Here is a 24,540-nt window from a genome sequence, read left to right as displayed (position 1 = left end):
TCACACGAAAAATTGTATTGGGTTGGTGTGGTGAGGGGTTGGTAGTGGGGGAGGGGCCCCAGGGGTGGCTCCTGTGAGAAGCTCCTAGAAGCTTCCCCGGCTCCAAGTCAGATCCGTCTCTTGGCCATGGCTGGGCCAGTCAGCGACGGTGGTAGCGCCTCTGGGAAAACGTATTTAAGAGGGAAATAACTGCAGGTGAAAGAGGAGTGGGTGGGATGCGAGAGAAACAACCGGCGGACACCAAGGGCAGTGCGGAAAGGCAGGGACGAGGTGCCCAGAGCAGAGGTTCCCCTGGTGAGGGGGCAGGCTGTGCCCTGCAGCCATGGAGGGTCATGGGGGAGCAGAGACCCCCCTGCATCCCGGGGAGGACCCCACGCCAGAGCAGGGGGATGTCCGAAGGAGGCTGTGACCCTGTGGGAAGCACTGGGAGCAGTCTGTTCCTGAAGGGCCGCACGCCTGCGGCAGGGAAGTGCACTGGAGCAGTTGGTGAAGAACTGCCGCCTGTGGGAAGGACCTACGTCAGAGAAGTTCATGGAGGACTGACTCCCATGGGAGGGACCCCATGCTGGAGCAGGGGCAGGGGGGGAGGAGTCTTTCCCCCGAGGAGGAAGGAGCAGCAGAGACAACGTGTGATGAACTCACCACAACCCCCATTCCTCATCCCTCTGTTCCACTGATGGGAGAAGGTAGAGAAATGGGGAGCAAAGCTGAGCCCGGAAAGAAGGGTGAGGGCAACGTGTTTTTAATGTTTGGGTTTATTTCTCATTATCCTACTCTGATTTGATTGGTAACAAACTGAATTGATTTTTCCACAAGTCGAGTCTGTTTTGCTTGGGACCATAGCTGGCGAGTGAACCCTCCCTGTTCTTGTCTGCAACCACCAGCCTTCTGTATTTTCTCCTCCCCATCAAACCTGGGGGAGGAGTGAGAGAGTGGCCCTGTGGTGCTGAGCTGCTGGCTGGGCCTAAACCATGACAAAAATACCATCTGCAATTAGAAAAACGGGAAAGTGATTTAAAGAAAGAGAAGAGTCGTTTTCAAGCTATCAAACTAGACACTGACAATAAACAGGAATGAAAAACTAAACACCCGAGAGACGCTAGTGCTGGGCAGTATGGTTTCTGTAGCTCTAGAGACAGATTTTTTTCCACTAAGAGGAGAGAGTCTATACAGTATTTGGGAAGTCTTGCACATAATGAATGCATGATGACATTTTGATGCTTCACTTGTCTTCTCCCCTGCCAATCCATCTCTCTGGTTTGCAATCTGCCATTATTCACAATGTGTTAATCTTTGGGGTAAGGATATAAATAAGTTGCAGTTCTTTCTGTATGAAAGCATTCAGAAACAGGTACTCTCTTAAGCACTGCAAACACTCGCTCCTTGGAGTGAACAGTCACTGCAGTTTACACAGAGATTGCTGAAAAGAGAATTTATCTAGCAGCTAATTCTCCATGAGACCCTCTTTTCATGACTTTATCCTATATTTATAACTAATTTGCATTTATATATCCCTTATTATCTAAACACCTCATAATCTCAAATGTGCTTAACCTAACAAATCCCTAAACATAATTCAGGAGCATTAGGGAAGTTTTTATATAGATAAGCAGGGATGATGATAATTTATCTCGTCTAACCTAGGCATTGGCGCTAGGAGGTTAGCATCCTGTTTTAAAGGGAGTGAAAGGAAGGAGATGGATCCTCTGAATTGCTAATCCTGGGCATGTTCACGTACAGGCTGCTTCCCAAGCTGTGAAAAGCATGCTCAGTGCTGGTTGTTGCCCTCCTTGGGTTGATCGAACCAGATCAATGTGGCATTACATGTTTAACTCCCATCAACTCATAGCTCAAGGTCCCTTTCCTTGGGCCATTTTGTTGTGTTTGCTGTCAAGTTAAGCTCCCAGGGGGTGGAGAAAATCCCTTCCCCATTTATTGTCATTTAGAAAGGAATGAGAATATTAAGCAGGCAATTTTACAAGACAAAAAAACCCCAAAACCAAAACCCTGGGGGTTGAATCTGACTGTAATTAATAGAAAAGTGATCACGCCAGTTTTAAAATCACTAATATAATAACGAATTTTACATCCTGCAATGCTGTGAATAGGTGTAATTTAACAGATGCTTCCAAAATGTATACATCAAAGTAATCTCTACAAACGTAGCATCTACATGTTCTACGTATCTCAGGAGCATCATGCATATGCATATGTAATCAAATATTTACTATTCGTTATACACAAAGAAAGATATTGATAAATATCAACAAGTGGACTATATCTACTCCCTGTAAAATTTCCTTCGGACTGAATTCACACTGGCCAGGAGAGGGTTAGTGAGGTTACAGGTAACAGCCTGGCTCGTGATCAGTGCTTCATTTGTTACCCTGAGAAGACGCAGGGTGGGCACAACCTGATCTTCCCTGCAGCAAACCAAGAACCGCACTCTCAGACCACAAACCCAGGGCCCCAGTGGGCACCTCAGAAGAGCAAGGCTGGGACAGTGCCTGCTCCAACCGAAGCACCCCTCAGGAGGATTTTACATAGGTTTAAATTTTATGTAGGCCACCAACAGATAGGGTAGTGCCTCCTTGTTCCCAGGGCTTTGAAAATGTGAATCTCAGTGCACCCGGCTATCAAATGCATTATAAAATATTACTGTTGTATTCTGCTATAGGATACCTGTACATTACTATAACATTTTGTTCTAGGATACGCATTTGCAAAGCACATGTTGCACAAAGAGAGTGGTTAATATTACCGTATCATGGAAATTAGCTTTCCCGGTTTTCTCTCATCTTAATTAAGGACTGTTTCTGTTGCCAAGCAAGGTTTAGTAGGCTTTCTTGATTTGTAAATCAGGGGTGTTTGTCTCACTACACCTGGTGTATAATTGCTTCTCAGCAGTCACCTTTGCTTTGAGAAAGGAGTGAAAGAAATCAAAGGAAATGTAGGATATTACTGGAAAGTATCTTTGAACAATGAATAGGACTGTGTGAAGGGCTGATCAGGTCCCAACGAGAAAAAAAAAACACAAACCCAAACAAACAGATAGGGAAGGCTTTTCATATAAATATGTTTTGATTTATTCATGATGAAAATATAAGCTAAAAGGTTTTCATTCTGTATTCAATAAAATTCAGTCTTAAACATCCCAAGTTTGTGTCTGTTCGGCACCTTCAAACAAAAGCACAGCAAAGGAGACAGTATGTGGGCTATTCCCAAAGAAAGGAGGGAAATCCATGCTATGAGCCTTTTGTCAATACTTCTGTGGTCAGGACATTCAGCCTGTGCTCTGGCTTACAAGACTCAATCCCTGTCTGTGTGGCAGGAAAATGTCCCAACCACTCTGACAGGGGCTGATTTGGCAGCTCTGTGTCTCTGGAGCTAGTGCTGTTCCTCTGCAACTGGAATATTTAAGGGGCCAAAGAGGGAGAGTGAGAGAAATGATATGGGCATGGATGTGAGTGGATCACTTCCCCCTGCTCCACATGACACTATCTTGCAAACTGAACTTCTAGATCATAGAATCACAGAATCACAGAATGGTTTGGGTTGGAAGGGACCTTAAAGATCACCCAGTTCCAACCCCCCTGCCATGGGCAGGGACACCTTCCACTAGACCAGGTTGCTCCAAGCCTCATCCAGCCTGGCCTTGAAGACATCCAGGGATGGGGCATCCACAACAACTCCAACATAGATGTGTTGGACCCATCTCCTGGAAAGGGAGAATACATTATTTACCAGAAAATCTATTTCCACACCGCTGGGCTGCACAGCGGAACAGAACGTACCTTTCCTTTAGCCTCCCACTCCAGAAATGCGTTTGTAGTTAACTAACAGCTTCCTTTGCATTTGCTCCGGCATTTGAGATGTCAAACAGTGCACACAAAACCTGACAAAGTGGGCTGAACACAACAGAGAGTCCCGAACAACTGACAAATTATCGTTAATTCCTCTGATCAGCTTGACATACAAAGCACGCTGAGTGCAGCGCTGCCCAGCCCCCCATTATCATCAATCCTGCCCCCCCTACACGCTATATGCTCCAGCAGCCCCTCTCCTTATACAAAACCCGCCCCTAATCTCCACTTCAGGGACTGCAATTATCACAACCGCTCAGCAATCCACATCTAATCCTCCATCAGCCCTCGGCCTTGATCTCCAAAGCGAGACTGTAATCGCCCATTTTCTCATCACGCAACTGTAACTGCATCAGGGGAACACCACCAGGCATAACTGCAGCGGGAGCAGTGTAAGGTGCAGTGGGCTGCAGCAGCACAGGGGCTGCACGCTGTGGCGTAAACTTGGAATCGTTGCAGTGCTTGTCAGAATAAAGCCTACGGGGTTTACGGCTCACCGACTCCCAAGCGGAGAAGGCAAGATTGGCATTGGGATAGATGCGATTCCATTGCATTTTTCACTGTGTTGGACTAGATATAAAATTAAAATTGTAGTAATTTAGAATGAGCCAAGACTCTATACTTCATTTCCCAGTAAAGATACTTTCATCTCTATTTCTCAACTTCTCCCTGAAGTCTTCACTAGTTCTTGATCTTGGATCTAAATTCTTCAGGCCTATTATCACATCTCTTTTTCTGTTGTTTTCTAGTTTTGGTTGATTTTTTTTTTTTCACCAAAAGATGTAAAGATTGTGAACTTCCACCATCCTCATGACGTACTCCTACAATGATCTCCGAACCCACCATTCACTTGGAAAAGTCAATATTACAGGAGTTTAAAACTTTGCCTTGACCATCCTTGAGCCGGGCTCCGACCTAACCATGTCTGGATTAGGCTTCCCCTTCCTGGAGACATCCACTTACTCCACACAAACCTTACAAATCTCTAGGGCTCCATAAAAGAGACCATTTACAGGTACATAGCTGTAGTTTATGTGCTTAGTCACACTCCACAATCTCTTGGCAAGAACCTCCTTCCAGACAACGGCTGAATAATAGGAAAGTTACGGCATCTCTACAGTCAAACCTACATACTACCATCATCCACAACTACTCTGTTATGCAACTACTGCAATTATATGCAACTACTTTCTGAAAATGCTGATTTGTTGGAAATGAGTCACAGGAGAAATGTAATGAAAAGTAATCTTTCCAGGGAACATCTTTCCCAGCTATTCTGCTACCGACTAAGGAGGGCTGCCAGACCCTTGAAAGCTGCACCCACGGAGCATGGGAAGTACATGCCAAAACGTGGCTGAGCTGCCGGTTTCCCTGTCACCACGGATGGGAGAGCACTTTCTCTCCCTTCTGGATCTACAGGGTTTTCTTTCCCTGGCAAGCTCAGTACTCATGAACTGCTGGGAAAGACAAAACAACAAGAGTTTCTTGTTGCAGAAATGTGTGTTGGTTCTAAAAAAAAAAAAACCCTGCCACCAGAATTAGGATTTTCTTCATGATTTTTTAATATTCTTTTAATCTAGGTCTACTTTTGAAACTCTCCCACTACTTCTGTTACCCTTTCTACTAGTATATTTATTACCCTGAAGTGTCCCATTGTAAATTAGATAAACTCAGCACCCGTCTTGTCATGAGTGTGCTAATAAAAGCAACCTGCATCTTGTGTACTGCAATGTGCACTGCTACCTCACTGACAGAAATGCAGTATTCTTTTCATCAGTGGCTCTGCTTTGCACTGATTCTGCACAAAGACATAAAACAAACGACTTGCATATACAAAGCTCTTGTTCATACGCTACACTCTTTGCAGGACTAGTGACTTTATTTCTCTGTTCATTAAGGAACGGGGTTTTTTCCCGTTTCATGAATTTTAAAACATCTCTCTAATGAGTTTACATACTAAGCATTAATATTTCTTTTAACATTTTTCCATTAGCTGTGTGAAACTGCATCTCTTGTCATTTGTCATGTTGCACTGAAGGCCTGATAATTAACAAACACGTTGCTGCTGTTGCTCAGTGATGAATACAGTTGTATACGAGCATGTGGTTCTGCCTTTGTGGCAATTCTTGTTCGATCTGACTGACAGAGTGATGAACACGTCTATGAGACGCTATATAAATCACCGTATTTGAAGTGAGTACGCGCTACCATGCATTTCATATATCCTATATATACAAACTCACACTATGCATGATTTAGCATATGCTTAATACTGTATTTTCATAGAGAACGATACTAGCTCATGAAAAGGTGAAGGAGCTTGCTGGTGCTCTGTTGCTCGCTTAGATTTAGCGTGCAGAATGCTCACCTTCGCAGAATCACAACTATTTTCCTAGCAGAGACTTCTCCCCTCAGGTTTAAATATTGCAGAGTCCAAGCTCAACATCCTGACACAAAACTTTCGCAGTCCCTGGCCTCTTACAACTTTTTCACATCATTTTCAGTTGTTTTTTTTTTCTTTTTCAGAGATAATAACGTTAGTACACCAGTTAGTTTGTGCTCTTTTTTCTCACAGGCACTTGTGCCTTGCAGCTTGCTGGCCACCTCTTCACACTTTGGGAGATTTTTGCTGTTGAAAGCTATAAACGCTGAACCGAAGTGAGCGCAGGAGGGGGTCACAGGGGTGTGGGTTACTGAGCACTTTGATTTAACCCTACCAGATGTGCTCTGTAGTTGAGCAGAGAATGGGATCAGGCAGATGAAAGTGCTTTGAGAGGTTACAGAGAACAGATAAGAGGTCTTTGAGTGTTAACTGTTCACTGCAGGTTGATATTTTCTTGTCATCCTTACCCACCTGCGGGACATAGAAGAGCATGTTCTGCAGAAGCAATGTGCTCTTTCTAGGCTGTTCTCATCCTGAGCTTGACTTTGCAGAAAGAAGCTATATATTCGTTTTTCACACCCTTTTCCCGATTTTCTCGTCAATCTGTTCTGAAACACACTGCACTCTGCATAGGACGTTTACTTATTTTGAGAAGGATTAACTATTTACAAACATTAAAACCAGAAGTTAGTTCTACTTTAGTAATTAATGTTATGAAGGGAGAAAAGATAATTTTTACTTTTTGATGTCTATTACACAGTTGATCACTTCAATGGCAATTTGTAACTTCCTTCTCCTCCCTTTAATTGAACTGCATTCTAATTCCAGCATTGATTAGGGTAACAGTGCACTATTGTAAAATCAGTTACTGTACAAAACACAAGAAATTTTCTTGCTTTGAGCAAGTGGCTTTGTTTGCACATGGTGATGGTGTTCTGAAACAACAGCCCCAAGTGCAAGACAACACGGTCTGTTCTGTCATTCTGATGGATCGTCATGGCAGCAGCCCGTTATGAATCAGGGACACTCATATTTTTATCTACATAATGATAAATAACGACACATTTAGAGCCTATTATTCATAGCCAGTTGGGTTGTTCTGTTCTCCGATCCAACACCCCCATGATACTACAGAAGCCAGGAAGGGTGGTAAAGGCACGCAGCTTGCCCTGGAGGAGCGATATGGATGCTATACATGCCCTGTGCAGCTGTGGCTGCAAAGCTGGATGCCCCTCTGAAAGTGGTCTCTCAGACAGGTACCTCTACACTGTCCTAGGACTGGATTGTTTTGGATGGAGCTGCACTTTCTGCTGAGGAGAGGAGGGAATCTGGGGGATGCTGCCTCTGGATTTGGGTATATGGAGTTACCTTTGCTGTCTCTCCAGCCAAGGGGGAGTTGCTGTATGGTGGGGTCCTCTCTCAGTGCTGGCCTGTACCATGTCAAGTTGGGCAACAGTAGGGAACAGTTGGGAATGCAGGATGGTCTGAACTCCACTTTAGATCTCATCTTTCTTGTATGTATCAGGAAGATTAATCAAATAATTAACCACAGTGGGCTGAGACACGAGCCATGCGCTTATCTGAGGTTCCTTTGTGCAAATTAGAGAAGAATGAGTGAGGTTTCTTTTTTTCCCAGGAAGAATGCTCTAATTTGTGCCTTTCCCTCTCCCACCCTGATGATAGCTGGATTCTGAAATTAATTTTCTTAAGAAAACCTCTCCTAGTTCTTATTTATTAACATTTTATCCAGGAAAATCTCAGCAACCTTCACAAATCAAATCTGTCTGCCACATGACCTCCACTATGGACCATGCTCTTGCCTTCACTCATATCAGTTTAAATCGCCAGCGACCCTGCTAGCTTATAACGTTCCTTTAGAGTTACACTAGTGCAAACTGGAAAAAAGTTTACCCTTTCAAATAATTTGTCTCTTTTTTTACAGCTCCAGATCAAACCCAAGATTTTCTGATTTCCAACAGAATGATCCATGTGAGAAAAGTATCACCTTCTATCAATAGACTCCTGTTCATTACTTATTTTTTTTTAATGTTTACATTCTTCCTGCCAAGGGTTTGTGATATTTTTATTTCAAGGAAGTGACATTAGAAGTCATTAAAATAAATTTTAAAAGCATTTTGCACATTCACACTGGAAATATGATGCTGTTGATTTGAAAGTTAGCGTTCATAGAATGGTTTGGGTTGGAAGGGACCGTACAGATCATCCAGTTCCAACCCCCCTGCCATGGGCCGGGACACCTTGCACTAGACCAGGTTGCTCCAAGCCTCATCCAGCCTGGCCTTGGACACTTCCAGGGATGGGAATCCACAGTGTTAGTGTTCCCAAGACATACATTTATGTGCAAGATCAACACTGGAAGATATTTAATTAACAGAATAAATATCACCTCAAATTGCTAGATGTATCTTTTGTGACCTGATATCCATTTCTTACAGTGTCATATTTATTCTGCTGGAAAAATAAACAATCATTGAAAATGTGGATTTGTGAAGAAAAATATGTAAACAAGCAAGCAAGGCCTTAATCCAAAATAATCCTTTAAGCATCTCATTATTTGGACTGAAGTCTTTTGATCTCAGGCCTAGTGATGAGCTAGTCACTTCACAGAACTTAAGGGAGTTTTATTGCTATAAAGCAGGCATAGGATAAAGATCAGTCTGTTTCATTTTAACGAGCAAAGGGAGATTATTTACTACTCAATTTACAGGCTGAAAGCGCATTCTGCAGTGTTTATCCATTGGGAGAAAGAGAAAAAAAGAGACAACCTTAGTTTCCTAAAAAAATACTCTGCAACTGGGGACTGCTTAGCATTTGCACTAATAAAACATTTAAAGAAACATCAGGGCTTAAGCTACTCAAAGCTTATTAGATAATTAGGCTGATTGTCACTTAGGACTTGATGCTGAGAGGTGCTGAGCAATGTGCCAAGATCCTCAAGTGAATAGTCCATAAAAATTGCATCCTTCAATTTAAATGCAAGCTCTGGTCCAGAATTGGGAAGATGCCAGATCAAGTCACAGGGAGATTTGGAAATCTCAGCCTAGAATTTTATTTTTTAAAATATTCCTATTAAATATTTGTTGTTCACTGAGGCTAAGAAAATTCCATTCATTTCTCTATGCTGCTGCCCATTTAATGAGGCAGAGAAGCATTTTATTATTCCCCTCTGATGAATATACAAGCACCAAAACCCAAAGCTGAACAGTGAAACAAACAGTAAATTATTTCAATCCTCTTAATTCTCTGCTTTTTTTGGCAGATAATGCCATAATTCATTTTAGCTTTGCAGCCACAGATTCAAGAGAGATTTCTTTTTGAACTTTGTAAACGTTTACATTACATGAAGTAACAGAAGACATAATTTTTATGTAAATAGGGAGAAAATAAAAGGAGAACTTTTCAAGTATTACAGTGGCTATCAACTAATTTTTTTCAGGTCTTTTTGCAGTGAGTCTGAATACTAGTTTAGGAGGGTAAGTTTCCCCCACTCAATCCAGATACATGAAGTGCAAAGTCCCATGAAACTCAGTAAACTGAAATAACCTTTTCCTCCAAACTCCTTCCCCGAAATTCTTGAATAGTCGCCTGTGGTTGAACTGGAATGCACTTAGAAAGTTTTGAATTAAGTGCAGCTAGCCCAAAAGACAGTTTGGCTTCCTACAGAGGTGTAAAGGATAAAAAAGGGATTGTGGTGGACAGTGCATTGTTATTGTGAATTATGCAGCGAGCTGAAGGGAGACTGGAATAGTCATCAAAGCTCCTAAGAACTGCTCTCCTCCAGATGAGCTAATAGAGCAGCCGCGAGCTCTGCGGTTAGCTGAAATCAGATTTAACACTGCTGTAAAATACATTTGCTGTATTTGACTTCTTTCTAAAGTTAGAGCGATGATTCTGCCGACCCTGCTGTCAGTCACAGTTCCATTTAACTCCGTGATGTTATCTGCACCATGAACGCAAAGTTCTACCTAAAGCACCCAGGACGTGCTATACCTTTCGCAAAGATCTATGTGGTTTTAGATATTCCAAGAAGTCAGAAAGCACTGATCTGAAATCTATGAAACCATTCACTGGGTTTTCAAATATCACCATGTAAGTACCACTCAGAAGGAAGGAGCCATTGTGCACCACTGTTAGGTTAAGAGGCTGACATGACACGCGACTGTAAAAGCAGCTAGCCCTGAGAAGAAAGACCTTGGAGGTCCTCTCCAGCCCCGTGTAATGGAAAGCTGACACTGGAGTTATGAGAGGCTTACCACTGTAAAGGATCAGCATCTCATTAATTTGTTCTGTCACTTGACGATGTATCATTTTATGTCCCCATAAATATCTCAGGTACACTGCTAATATTAATTATTGATGGGATGCAGAAGTATCGACTCCCATCGGATGCAATTAATAACACATGTCAAACTGGGAGACAATAAATTTATGTTCTTTGGAAACCAGTTAGCATCAGATGCTTATATTTTCCATTATGAAGAACTGATTTATAATTGTATTTTTTTTCATTATACTTTTTGAGGAGAAAAAGGAATTGTATACCTTAAGGCTGTATTGTCTTCAATAATTTGAAATAACAGTGAGATGCAACACTTAGAAGACAGTTTGCACAGTTTATGGTGCCTCTAGACATCCGTTGGACCTTTTCACACAGGTAAAGGCTCACCCTGAATAGTCCAGTTTTCCACATCTCGACAGGAGCCCACACCATCTGGCAGGCTTTGGCTAAGTTGGGGTTGTGAACAGTAGAGTAGGTGTGAGCAGAAACATAAACATGGGCTAAAAACCGAGGAATCACAAGTTACATCTCCCTGACAGCCAGGGCTGTAAGAATATGGTCCATTGAAGCCAAGAGTCCAGTTAAGTGGGCTGGGAGCAGGAGCTAACTGCAAGAGCACAGGAGTCTCAGCTATCATACTGAGATTTAACTGTAACTCTGACCCATGAGAATGAGTAACAAAAGTCTCATTGACTTCAACTAGAGGAGGCTTGGATCTATTTACTGTAACTGAGTTGACTCTCAGAAAAATAATTAATTCCTTGTCATGTCTCACGTGTATTGATTTTTGTAATTACAATGGAATTGGAGGCAAGGGTGAGTGAGGGGAAGGAAATACACTTGATTTATATTTAATCTGATGCACAAGCTGTTGAGGACAAAGAAATTGAGCTGGAATGACCATGCGCATCCTTGACGCACTCCTCTGTGCTTCGATAACAAGTGCTAGAAGCACACTGTAGTGGGGAATCTGAAATCACCTACTCCTCTAACGTACAGAATTCAGTACTGCGCTGTCAAGAGCCGTGTGTCTGCAGCAGCCTCCACAGCACGAAGAAGAGACGGCCAAGGGGAAGAAGATAAGGACAGGACAAGCTTAATGCGTATCAATGACTAAAAGAGGAGACAAAGAATTAGAATGGGGGAACAAAGAAATAGAAGTTGTTGCTGATAATAAAGCTGCCAGGAGATAACGTAAGAAAAAAAAAAGAAGTGAGAGAAAAGAAAACACATATGGCCTTGCTTGGTAATGATGCTGTTAGGAATAAGATCGCAGCAGGAGACCACTTGAACTTTTTCTCCACTTTCACTAAAACACAAGTTAGAATTTTTTTCACCTAGAATCAGTCAGTATTTGACTTCTTAATTAGGTGACAGTCTCCTTTTCTAAGCATGTTTCTGGGAGTGGTTGGCCTGTTTCCACACACACACATACAGATTTGATGATAATACTCAATTTGTAGTTTCAACAGCATCAGGGGTCAGTTTTTCCTAAAGATACCCTCCCTACTTACACAGGAACAGTATGACACCTTGGGCCCATCAAAACCATTGCCTATTCTGATTTCTGCAGGACCACAAGAAGCTGAAGAATGATTTCCAATCTTCTGCCTAACAGTGTCAGTTCAGGAAGTAAAGTCTCCAAGTCTTACACGAGGAAAACAGCTTTTTGTTACACAATAGCCCTGCAAGTGAAAGCTGCAAAACAGTCTCACATCCAAACTGTAGAAGGCAATTATATACAAGGCGGGTAGGCAGGAGTTTAAGGGTGTAAATCAGTTCTGAGCGAAGTACTTCCCTCGAAACACATAATATTTTAAACAAAAAGCCAGCCCTCTGCCTCCAGTACAGGAAACTGATTTGCATCCAGTTTGTGCAGTTTCTAAACGCTGCTGTCTAAAACATCAGCGCTCCGAGGCAGATTTTCCTCTGCTGACCTACACACCCCGCAACAGAGGAAGCTACAAACCGAAATCTCACTGGTGTCTGTCGGCAATACTTTGCGAAACAGTATTCATCCTGGCTGTGGCAGAGCTCTGCGCAGAGTCACAACACAACAAACCGTGAGTCACTGATAAATAACCAAACGACAGTGGCTGATGATGGCAAATCTGTCTCCAATGGAATTATCAGTAAAAATGCTAAAAATTTTTTCCCTCTTAATATATTAAAGTGTTTGTTTAGGGGTTGAGTTCATAATGCCAGAACCCCCTTTTAATACAGCTGCCATAAATTTTAGTGGGTGTTTGAATACCGAAGCGTGAGTGGCTGGCCTGTTAAAAACGCTGCCCCTAGAAAGGCTGCTGTTTGCATAAAATATATGAGTGATTCTCGGCTGGGAATTCGTTTGATCTATTTTATATCATACACCCTGTCACCAAGGAAGCAAATATGGACATGAAATATGAACATGAAGTAAAACATAAAAAGAGACTTAATAAAAGGAGTAATTACGTTTTGCCTAAATCCTCTCACGCCAGGAAGAGGCACATACCATCATAAATTCAGTGAAGTCTGCCCATTTCAGCGTGTGGGGAAGGAGAAAAAAGCTGCAGCCAGGCCCGCAAAGCACATTACTGCAGAGGGCTTTCTCAGGAGATTTCTCGGCGAGCACTGACTGAGGAGCGCTGATTGCTGCGGCGCTTTAACCGATGGCCAGATGATGCAGGAGAAGACAAGGGATCCGGAGCTGCTCTGTGCCGTGATCTAACGCTTGGCACATGGACAGCTGATGGAAAAGCCTAATGCTACTGGTCCAGCACAATCTTTCAAAATGCAGCCCAAGCCCTCAGTGACAAATCTGCAGTGCTTACACGCTGCTTCTCAGTGAATCAATAAATCTAAGAGAAGTATTCAAGTGCTCAAGTCTTTGTGAAAACCTGGTGTTAGAAGTACTAACAGATTATTCTTTGAAATGCTTTCGGTATTTAAATTCCTTTGGTTTTAGCTCATGTGCCTGAGAAGTTCATGATCCTAACAACATGAAATATAATATTATACAAAGTCTTTACACCCAAACATCCACAACACCAAAAGGTTCCAGCTTATTTATAAACGTGGTTTTAAAAAGATGAACAGAAAGTGAGAAATGCAAATATTTTTATTTTTCCAAACTATTGTAAACGGCTAGCTCTTCAGACCCTTGGCTAATTTATTCTCTGTATATTTCACAGAAATGACATGACAACACTGATTTGCTGACACCCAGTGCTAGACTTCAAGCTGTAACACAAGCACAGAAACATTAGGACTGTGGACACAGGCAAGAAATGAAAAGTGAAGCCTGGAACACACACCTGAGTGAGTGCAGACCAAAGGAAAGCAGACATGGCACAATGGGCTGTGAAGAATCACACTCGGATATGAACTCTGCTGAAAACAAGTCTCCCTCAGTGCAGAAATCTGATTATATAGTTACCCAGCTCTTCCTACAGGAAAATTGTGTACAAGTGGAGGACTCTGAACCTCCTCTACTGAAGTCAATGGCAAAACTACCACCACATGTGTTTGCCTGCAATCTTTAAGATGAAAAACCGCATTTCACAATATTACATGTAGATGCAGTGCAGAAAATGAATAGTGGAAAGCCAGCAAGCAATGTCAGATATTAAGCCCTAATATTTTGAAAATGCTCATTGTTTTCCACAGAAATATATCCTCATCAATTATCCCAAATATCTGCAGCAAGCATGCTAAAAAGATATCTCTTTCTTTTCAACGTAAACTGTGTTTTGGTTCTGTACTGCTGAAGCACAGCAAAGCAGAGGGCACACTCTGCTGGTCAGAAGCACCATTTACACTGAAAGCTTTTTAACAATATGAGTAGTAAAAAATAAACCCCATTATATGACATCTGGACTTGAAGTGGTGCTCCATACTAGGCTGCCACTTGAATTTTTCCATCCTGAATATTAGAGACAATGGCTATGATGCTATAAATGGAGTTTCTCATGTTTAAATACCAGCCTACCTGCTGTAAGAACACTTCCTTTCCTGAAGGATATTTTTTAGCTGTATAACACTGTTCAAAAACTCTTTACCTTAGGCTTTTCATCCAGTATTTGCTGACGAATCTCCTTGTGCTTTTCTACAAGTTTCTCCTGTCTTTTACTCTGAGCATCTTCTAGCTGTAAGAAAATAACAGACCATCTTTTTTTCAGAGGTTGCACATCCTCGCTTTTCCACCTCTTCCCCAAAGAATATTTCATCCATCAAAATTAAAATGTTATCATCAAAATTCTGAATAAGCCTAACATAAACTTACATGCCATTGTCACAAGCATGCCTGAGCTGTAACAGTTGTGCACGGACAATATATCTCAGGTTTCACACGTGGGATTTAGAATCAGAAATGTCTAAAGAAGTTACTGTAGACCTTTAATGCTACTAAAAGCATAATACATTTTTAAAAAACATTATTTTGCTTTAGCTTCTATTGTATGACTTGTGCGAGGCGGACCCTGTTCCCAGAAGAGGATTTGCATCCTAGAGTCCTAAATAAACATGCTGACAAGTTTTGGGCCTTAGTTAATAAAGCGCTCAGACATGTGTCTGACTCCAACAGGAGTTAAGCATGCTTAGTTTGCTAATTCTTCAGGTTGCTTCCTGAATCAAGGCCTGTGTGAGCAGAAATGGACCACCTTTGGAACTGACCTATCTCTGCACTGAAATTAAGAGAAAATTCAGTAGCGGCGTATGTTTCACAGTGATTTTGCACATCAAAACACTGTGGTGCCCGCTTTCAGCTAGGCGTAAGCCACCTATGGCTTCAGAAAAGCCAACACCTCCAAGGAAATTCTCTGACTTGTATTCACAGAGCTCACAGAATGTTTTTTTGCCTTTCAGTAATCGTATGAACGCAATTAATGTTAAAATATACTCTGCAATTAAATGTTTATTGACTTTCAGAGTTCCTTATGCAATCTTTGCATTCATGAGACAGAAAACCAATTAAAAAAATTGGTACCTTTTCCATAAATAAACAGAGGATATTCAAAGATGAAATCACACCTGTATTAAAATCTACCCCTCTTAGCACCATCCCCCAAACACTGACTAAGAATTGATCAAGATCTGTCTGAAATTCCAGTTTTCCTTTACCTGGAATGTGAAAAGAAGTCTATACTGTATCTGTTAAAAATCAGCACTTGCAGAATCTTTATACCAGAGCTTAGAATCTGTAGTTTAATATGATCTAAAACACGAAAGCTGACATTTTATGCCCCAAAATGAAATTAAACATATGACCTGACATACCCGTTTTATGTATTGCACCACCTCCTGGATATACGATCGAATCATTTCGGTCTTCTCTCTGGGGAGAAGCAATCAACAAGTTATTGCAGTCAGTAAGATCACGCCAATATATTTTAATCCACCACAACTCCTTCTAAAATAAGTAAGGTGATGTTTTCAGTGTATGGATGTGCCTACCAAATTTTTACACACTTCCTGAATGTACCTTTCCTAGCAGGCTGCATCTTTATTGTATGAAGGGCTCGGGATTCCCCCATGACCGACCACAACAGAGCCCCTGCTCTTTCAAAACAGTCTTTTCCCACAGGGTACTGCCGCCTCACCTTGACCTTAAACCCAAATGTCAGTCTAGGAGAGCACACGATCATCAGTAGAGGCACACTGCCACGTCGTGGCACGTTATGTAGTAGAGAAACCGTCTCTGTTGGTGAGCAGATACTGCTGGTGACACCTCGGAGACCATGGCAAAGTGTCCTCAAAGAGTAAGGCAGACTCAGCCTTGCTCCCTGACTTTGCTGTGTAAACCACTCAAAGCTCAACTCGGAGGAATTACTGTGTTATTAGGTAACCATTGGTCAAAGGCTTAAGATGGGATACCCCAAAGGGATAAATGCACAGAAAATAACAATCTGTGGACACTTGAGTTGACCAGATTCAGGACAGTGCTCTAAAACCTCCCCGCCTAGGTTAAGAACAGTGATTTGCCATTCAAATGGCACTAAAATCTGATGGTTTTAGGTAGTCTCACAAGCCCTGGGTGCGTGCAGGAATTAGAAAAATTAAGTAGAATTAGTATGTGGCAATATCTTTGTGTCATATTCTTCCCCAAAATTGTTTAAAAGCTTTAAAAATACAACCGTCTGGCCCAGGTGACTTAAATGGGATTCACCAGAAGGTCTCGCTACTCTGTCCTACTGTGAGAGTGAGGACAAACTGTGTCACTTGACAGAGGAAAGCTGAGTTTCCCATGTAGTTCCCATCTCACCTTTCCCATGGGCTCTTTAGAAAGCCTGGGGAAGGAAAGCCCATAGGGAAAAAAACAGGAAAAAAATAAAAGGAGAACAAAGATGAATTTTTACTTCTCTGTTTCTGAGCATTTCTCATTAGTGTCTCATTAACCTCTTAGCAAATCATTTCCTGTTGCAATTGATTTTTACTGCCATAACATTTTTGTAATGATTGACTATTTTTTCCTGGTATGACTTCCACGCCCTCTGACCAGCTCTAATCTTATTAAATATTTCTCCTTTTTTTTCATGATCAATTATTCTCATATTATCTTTTTACTAAGACATTTATTAAAATTCTGTAAGATCGATTGCTAAATTATCTGATGCAGTTCATTGTGTGTGACCTTATTTCAGTGTTACCAAATACAGAGATTCTATGTTGAAAAGCTGTAAAATCTGTATAAACCTTTTTACCTGCAGAAAACCCAACATTATTGCATCTTTGTTACATGGCAAACCCCAGATATTCTGGATTTTTCTTTTTTTTGTTCCTCTTGTATTTTTTAATTGTCCTTAAATGTTACCAAAATAAAGACTGGCAACAAGAATATCCCAGCAAACAGATCAAGATTAAAATGCTCCATTTTCTTTTTGAGCTGCTTGCCAAAACAAATGAAGGAGGACAAACAAACCTAGATACTGTGCCCTTGGGAAGAATATAATCAACTTGCACAACTACAGTTTGTATTGTCTGGCGGTGCGTAACTGAAAATAATATTCCTGCCCCTGTTCACAGAAACTGTACCCTTAGAGCTCTGCTTTCCTCCCTCTTCCACCTGAAATAACTGGTCCCTGTGTAACACTGTCACTGGAGGAGAATCAGTAGCAAACCTTCCAGTGTGTTGCTGGTATTTGTTCTGAAGACCAGCTTTAACAGAATTAAGAAGAAAAGATAACTCACACATAAAAACCTACGTTATGGTGAAATCAAACCCTGCAGGAACTGAAGCCACTGTGTCAATTCATACTCAGAGGAAGAGTGTCTGAATGAACATGACTGTCATGCTGCTCACAGCCATGTCCCTCTACCACACACCAGCACCTCTGCAGCTGACCCAGACTCCAAACGCTCGCAGAGCAGGAGATTACATCAGTCCCAGGAAATTAAAGTAGCATCAGTGGAAGCAGGGAGGGCTCCACTGCTCTGGGGAGGTATTACAGCCTGACTAAAAGCTGCCTTGTATTGAGGGTTAAGATGTCTCTTTGGTTTTCCAGTTGTGAAGAAGCTTGTATCTCCTCATAGCTTGTAAGGATACGGATCTAGGGATATACTTACTCTTCCATTTGGTTTTTATCCTTGGACTTTGCTTCTGTGATCTTCTCCTGCCTCTTCTTGTCCATTTTCTTCTTCAATTCTTTCTTTTCCCTAAAGCATAAATAAACAAAGGCAAGTTCAAAAGGGATCTAGCCAAAACCCACCCGGAGTAGTAATCAATCATAAGGGGAATGGCACCTTACTTTTCACACGTCTCTTTCAGTTTCTTTAGCTGGCTGTTCTGACACTCCTCTGCTACATCAGTCAACTTCTGAATAAGCTAAAAAAAAAAAAAATCCCAAGAAACAAAAATATGTATTTTCAGCTAAACATCACACATGCATCTAAGTTACCTCAAAAGTTTGTAGCCAACACGAAAGGGTTACACCATTCCCCGATTAATTACCAGTGATCGAAAGGCAGTAAACATTCTTATCGCTGTAAGTGCCTTCTTAACTTTCAGAGTCCAGCCAGACCTGTGTATGTCCAGCTTACACTGAAGCTACACTTCTCTGTACATCAAGGGGATACAGTTTCAGAATATTAAATGTAAACCCAAAATATATTTTGCATACTTTACCTTGCTAGGACTAAAAATTCCTGTGACAATGCATAAATGGTCACAAACTGAATTTACACAATACAAATTACAAACTGAATTCCGGTGTCACTGAATAGTCAGGATTTTATGCGAGTGCTGAAAACGTTCCTCTTGCATTATTACAAGGAACAGCTGGGATTTCAGGGTGGTGAGGTGGATATTGAGAATCCATGCATGATAGCCAAGAAAGCTAATTATAGCTAAGCATAGCCTACATTGTGATGACAGAATGATGGATTCAAAAAATCCGAGTCGTTGGTTTGAAATCTGCTGCGCGGCGCTGGGTCCGATCTCGTTCGGCTTGAAACTGCTAACGAAAAGCGTGCTCGTGGTGGTGATGCTGACGGGAGGGGACACATGGACAGGGCTCGTGAACCAAGTCCAATCAATGGTGAATTAAAGCGGGAAATGGGACCGTTTTCATTTGATCATCCCATCTAGTTTAAGACTTATTCTGTAAAATAATCCTCGGGATGATGAACCAGAGAATGTATAATAATGCCTAGCTAGCCTGATTCAACTTTTCATTCCTTAGATAAAAGAAGACAGATACCAGTGATAGCCTGTCCTCTAAAAGAAAGACATCAGAAAGAATGGCTTGGCTGCAAAGCAGATTTTATTCAGAATATTAACTCCTGCGCAGCTCAGAGGGAAAAGTGTCTGAAGGTCTTGTGCTAAAATATGAATTTATCCTGATACCGCCTAATTGAACAATGCTGAAAGCGTAAATTTGCTTTAAGAAACGCCATTTCCCATTTTGAAAGGAGAAATGAGTTAGCTTACAATATAAACTCTACTATGTGGGTGCAAAATGGTTTGTTTTCATAAAAATTAAAATCCCCAAGATACAGCCAACAACTGTTATTTGACTGTGGGCTCTCCCCTGGCAGCAGAGGTAAGTGCTGCCACACACCCACACCAGAGCAGCTCCTGTTGGGTAATGCTGACATGATTCACATACAGCTGGTGATAAACAGGGCACTGCTTGGAAACTGCAGCACCATGCTATGATCCACGGGAATGAATTTGTGAAAAGGTTCTGAGCAATGTCCATGCATATCACTCCTCTGACCTGCTCTTCTTGGATGGCAGGGCAGAGTAGACAAACCACTTCATCCAACCGTAATGAGGCAAAACATCGTATAATAGAAAAAAATTGAGAGAGGGGATTGTCTGGAATTGAGCAGTTTGCACTCCCGTAACACCCTTTAAAAATGTTCTTTTCTGCCTGAGAATATCCATCAGCATCAGCTGCCATCTGCCCAAGCTCCTCTATTTCAGCTCAGAGGGCCTATGATCCCGCTGTAGTTGTCAGCCAAACTCCAGCTGTAAAAACACAAGCTGGCTCTTATTGCTGGATGCAAAATATTTCTTCACCATATACAGATTATGTCCTGCATCCCCTTAAAGCATTCATCTGCAACAGGAACACTGTTTGGCACAACTCTGTGCCCTGGGAAATGTTTGAATCTATTTTCTTTTATTTATTTTCATGGTATTTCAGTTATTTTGCAGCTAATCCTTCCTCCTTGAGTGTTGTACATTTAAAAAAGTGGCAGAACAAAACAGGAACATCATCCAAAAGCTGCAATAAACTGAGACTTATGTAACTAGAGGTAAGGACTCTGTGTTAGCAGTAGTAATTAACCTGTTGCCTTTCTGCGTTCCACCCAAAGCCTTCCAAGTTGTTAGAAATGTTGGTGACAAAGTGACACAACAACCCCTTGAAGTTGCAGTAGACCACAGGGAAATCAAGCTCTGAAATGGACCCCATGTAAGAGGAAGTCCCACTTAATTACAATGTCATGCTGCTTTCATTACTCACTCGGAGATGGCTGAAGAAAAGCAGACGGCATAGCAAACGTACCAGCTTAATGTGCTCTCGTTTCTGGTACTTCTCACTGTAATATTGCTCCTGGCGGAGATTTAGCAGCTGCTGTTGTTGCTTCTCCTTCAACTCCACCAGCTTCTGGGTCATTTCAGAGTCGAGCGCAGCTAATTCCTGTTCAATAGTTGAAGAACTGTGGTCTGGGCTGCCCGTTTCAGATCTGCCAAGACACACACACGCCGTCAACTTCTAAGTCACTAGGCACGCGCGCTCTGCCCCCTATATAAACCAAGATTTTAAGGCAGCTGGTGATATATCGCCCATTAAGATGTTTCTCAGCACCACATAAAAGGCTAGAAGATGATAAGTCCAATAATTTCATCTTTAAGGAAAAAACTAGTGTTAACAGTTTATTGATGGGAGGGCCACTAGAGCAACCTGGTCTAGTGGAAGGTGTCCCTGCTCATGGTAGGGGGGTTGGAACTAGATGATCTTTAACGTCCCTTCCAACCCTAACCATACTATGATTCTGTGATTCTATGATTTTAAACCTCATTTTACTAACCCGTCACGGTGGCGTGAAGCAGACAGTGCAAGCGAGCTATAAACGCAACTGCCAAGATTCCCCATAAACAGATGCCCGCGGAACTTGTTTATCCACCTCCAGACATGAAACTTGAATTTCAAAGCTGCAAAATCCTCAGCAGAAATGCAGAATGCTTAGTGTTTGGAAAACCGAGTCATTCTTGTATACACTTAGCAATTAAGAGTGTAACTGCATTTAGAAAATGCTTTAAACGGTAGGAACGTCCCTTTATTTGGTATTTTCTCCCCCCTTCAGGAAATATCGTGCATAGCACACACTGAGGGAAGTGCCTATAGACTTCTGAGTTGAGGAGAAAAGCTAACACTGGAGGAGGAGGAGTAAACCTCAGAATAGTAGCAATAGGAGCAAAGGCAAGATACAATGGGGAAGCTAAAAAGCAACACGAAGGAACAGTTTTGTTTGGTTGTTGGTTTTTTTATTCCCTTTCTTAAGACAGAAGGAAGGATAGATGTAACCGTGAAAGGAGACATGACAATACTACAGTGTTGGAAATAATAAGGAAAAAATGAGCAGCAAAAGCAGTACCATTCTCAGGCCAACAGTAAACTTAACCAAATACAAACATTAAAAAAAAAAAAAAAAAAGAGACCTGTGTCCCTGCTCTGCTGCTGTGTTTACTGCTGTACTCAGGTGTTAAATCGGTTGCCTGGGAAACCTCAGGAACAGCGCCCGAGATGGACAAAACAGCAAAACCTTGAACAGAGAGGGCCAACACTATGAGAAAAATGAGTTTGCTACTCAGAAATTCGGAGAGATTACAAAGCGGGTAACTTGCTACACTGGCTGCCTCTCTTTTTCTCTCCCAGGTTCAAGTCTGCAGCTGCTGTCCATTAGAGTAACTTCAACTGAAATAATGCCAAGCTGCTTTCATCCAGTCTGAGACTACGAACCAGGGTAGCCTCTTCTTATTTTTTGCATTTTTATTGTATTTGAATATTCTGCTAAGAGGTTAAGCGGTGTCACTGAGGATAATTTAAACAGAGTTCCAGAAGACAGCATTAATGAATATTAAAGTCAGCATGTTATGCCATTACACTCCACATTTTAAAGGTAACATTTCTCTTGTATTTTTGGGAAAAGGAAACAAGGCATATTTCTAAACGCTGGCTAAAATACTACGACTGTGTTTTAAGGGACATGATAATTAAAGGAACTTTGGAACAACATCAGCAAAACACTGGAGCATGTGTATCAATAAATACTTCAAGCTTCCTGTAGGCTTTACTGAGTCTTGGCATAATTTTAGACCAGGGCATGAAACACAGATCGCTTCTGACCAGAGATAACACATCTGCATGGCAATCTGATACAGGGACTCCTGAAGTAGTGATTTATACTCTGCAGTTACAGGCAAATAGCTATGGTAATAATTTAAAGTGATAAATATCACCTTTTTCCTTGCGATGCAGTATTCTCTTAGAAGTCTTCTGCTTGACATAATGTGTACTTGCAAGTTTAAAAAACCCTAAAAATAAATATATTCCTGCCTTTTTAAAATTCAACCTCAGATTTCTTAAGCTTCAGATTTCTTCGTCTCTGCACATAAAACCTAACATCTCTGAAATCACAGTGACAGGTCCACGTCACAGGACTGCAGGGTTTTATTGCCTGGTATCATGAATGATTTATGGTCAGATCATAACGAAATAAAAAACCCAATCATTTTTACTCAAAGATAAATGAGTCATTTTATTTATTCAGTTTGTTTTTCTCCTTAAATTTGAATAGAATACGCTAGAGAAAAGAAACATGACATTGTTTCATCTGCCACTGTCACACGCATTAAAACAACAGTGTGTGTGCAGTTGACAACCTTTGACAATTAAGGGAGTTTGTTAAACTCAAGTGTAGAACCCTGGAAAATGGCAACAGTTGAGGACAGCTGAACACAGATATATGATGAGTGTTAAGCTCTGATTAAGCTCAATGACATTCTGTCACCAGGAAGGCATAAATGCAAAAGCTCTTTCCTAGGGACAAGTTATGGCCCGAATCCCAGGCACTTAGAGTGAGAGGTATTATCAACAAAGTTAGTGGCCAGAGCATGCTTGCAGCCTTTTTCCTCTGATGACTTCCTACCAAAGACTATCAAGCAATTTTTTTAATGTTCTTTAAGTGTTGTCACATTTAAGCACTGCAGCTATATCAATTCTATGTAAAAGTTAAAGGACTTCCGTGCTTATGTAATTACTTAAAAAATAAATTAAGTTAAAATAAGAATGCTGCACTAATGAGAGAAATAGAAATATAGGAGGGTACCCCTACCTGATTATCATTCAGTTATAACAGTATCAGACACTGATTGTACCTCTGTGTGTATGTTTTGCTAGGAGTTAAGAACTGATTTTTATTGCGATGTAGTTGCTTAGCTTAGGAACAAGACATTAATTGTGGAAGTATTAATGACTCATAACAGTCTTTGCATTCCAAACTGATAATAAAACCAACTTTCCTTTTTCAGTTAGCTAAAAAAATAATATAAGAAATTATTGTATCAGCACATACACAGATAGGGTGATGCAAGATTTAGAAAGAGACACAGCACAGAAGGGATGCGCCTGCAGAGGTAAAACCAATCATTAAGCAAGTGGTTTGGATCAATCATAAATTTAAACACCAGTCAGATGTCAATAACTTCCAGGTGTTTCTTTCACCTCATTATATATCTGATGCCTTCGCCTCTAGCATGGATTTTTCCAGGGCTCTAACTTGGAGACAATGTTCTTCATCCCCAAATTCAGAATATCCCTTTTACCTGTCAGTAGCATAAAAGTGGACTACGTCTTGTACTTATTTTGACTTTTGCCCCATCTCACAGTTTGTGATTAAGATCCCTACCTAACCACTGGCTGCTGTTGCCCGTACTTTTTTTTAGGGAAAGTCCCAGGATAAATATTGTGTGCCCTCATTTTAAGGGAGAGAGGTTTAACATGGAGAGCAACTCCTCTGGCTTCTAGCAGCGAAGCAGCACATGGTGGAGAGGCCTTTTTCTGATGATTTCCACATCAAAGGCCCTGACTTCATTTTACCTACGTCTTGCTGATTTGAGTTTTTTCTGTGCCCTAATGCACTTCCATATTAATTCTTGACTATAAAAGAAGACTTGAGTAAAGATCTCCAATACCACAAACAGAAAAGTTATGTTCAATGTACCTTTTCTTACTGTCTCTTTTTGCTGTTTTTTCCAAAACAGCTCTTCGTCGCAGGTAGTCATTCTGGATTTCATTATACTTCGCAGTGTGCTCTTTGATAAGGTCGGTGGTTTTCTTGTGGTGCTTCTTCACAAGGTCCTTCATTTCCTTGTAGTGCTTCTTCTGAAGCTTAACAAAAGACTTCTGTTGTTTTAGTTCCTCAATAGTCTGTGCTTCCACTTCTACAATGAAAATAAAAAAAAAGCCACTTCAATTTTCTACGATTTCAATCAGCGAACCCTGAAA

General features: G+C 41.3%; 1 protein-coding gene across 1 annotated transcript in view; it reads right to left on the bottom strand.

Annotated features, from left to right (window-relative positions):
- PLCB1 (phospholipase C, beta 1 (phosphoinositide-specific)) overlaps positions 1-24,540 on the bottom strand; it is a gene marked incomplete at its 5' end in the record, with an annotated part of 101,430 nt that overhangs the window by 46,147 nt on the left and 30,743 nt on the right. The window contains 6 exons of the mRNA XM_010148895.1: positions 14,587-14,673; positions 15,803-15,860; positions 18,089-18,178; positions 18,271-18,347; positions 20,536-20,716; positions 24,257-24,476. Of these exons, the coding sequence (XP_010147197.1) occupies positions 14,587-14,673; positions 15,803-15,860; positions 18,089-18,178; positions 18,271-18,347; positions 20,536-20,716; positions 24,257-24,476 (713 nt within the window). The remainder of the gene's footprint in view (positions 1-14,586; positions 14,674-15,802; positions 15,861-18,088; positions 18,179-18,270; positions 18,348-20,535; positions 20,717-24,256; positions 24,477-24,540) is intronic.

Source organism: Eurypyga helias, unplaced genomic scaffold (genome assembly GCF_000690775.1).
Source record: "Eurypyga helias isolate BGI_N326 unplaced genomic scaffold, ASM69077v1 scaffold11753, whole genome shotgun sequence".
In the NCBI taxonomy this organism is placed as follows: domain Eukaryota; kingdom Metazoa; phylum Chordata; class Aves; order Eurypygiformes; family Eurypygidae; genus Eurypyga; species Eurypyga helias.
Note: the sequence above shows the minus strand (reverse complement) of the source record. Positions and strands in the feature narration are given on the sequence as shown.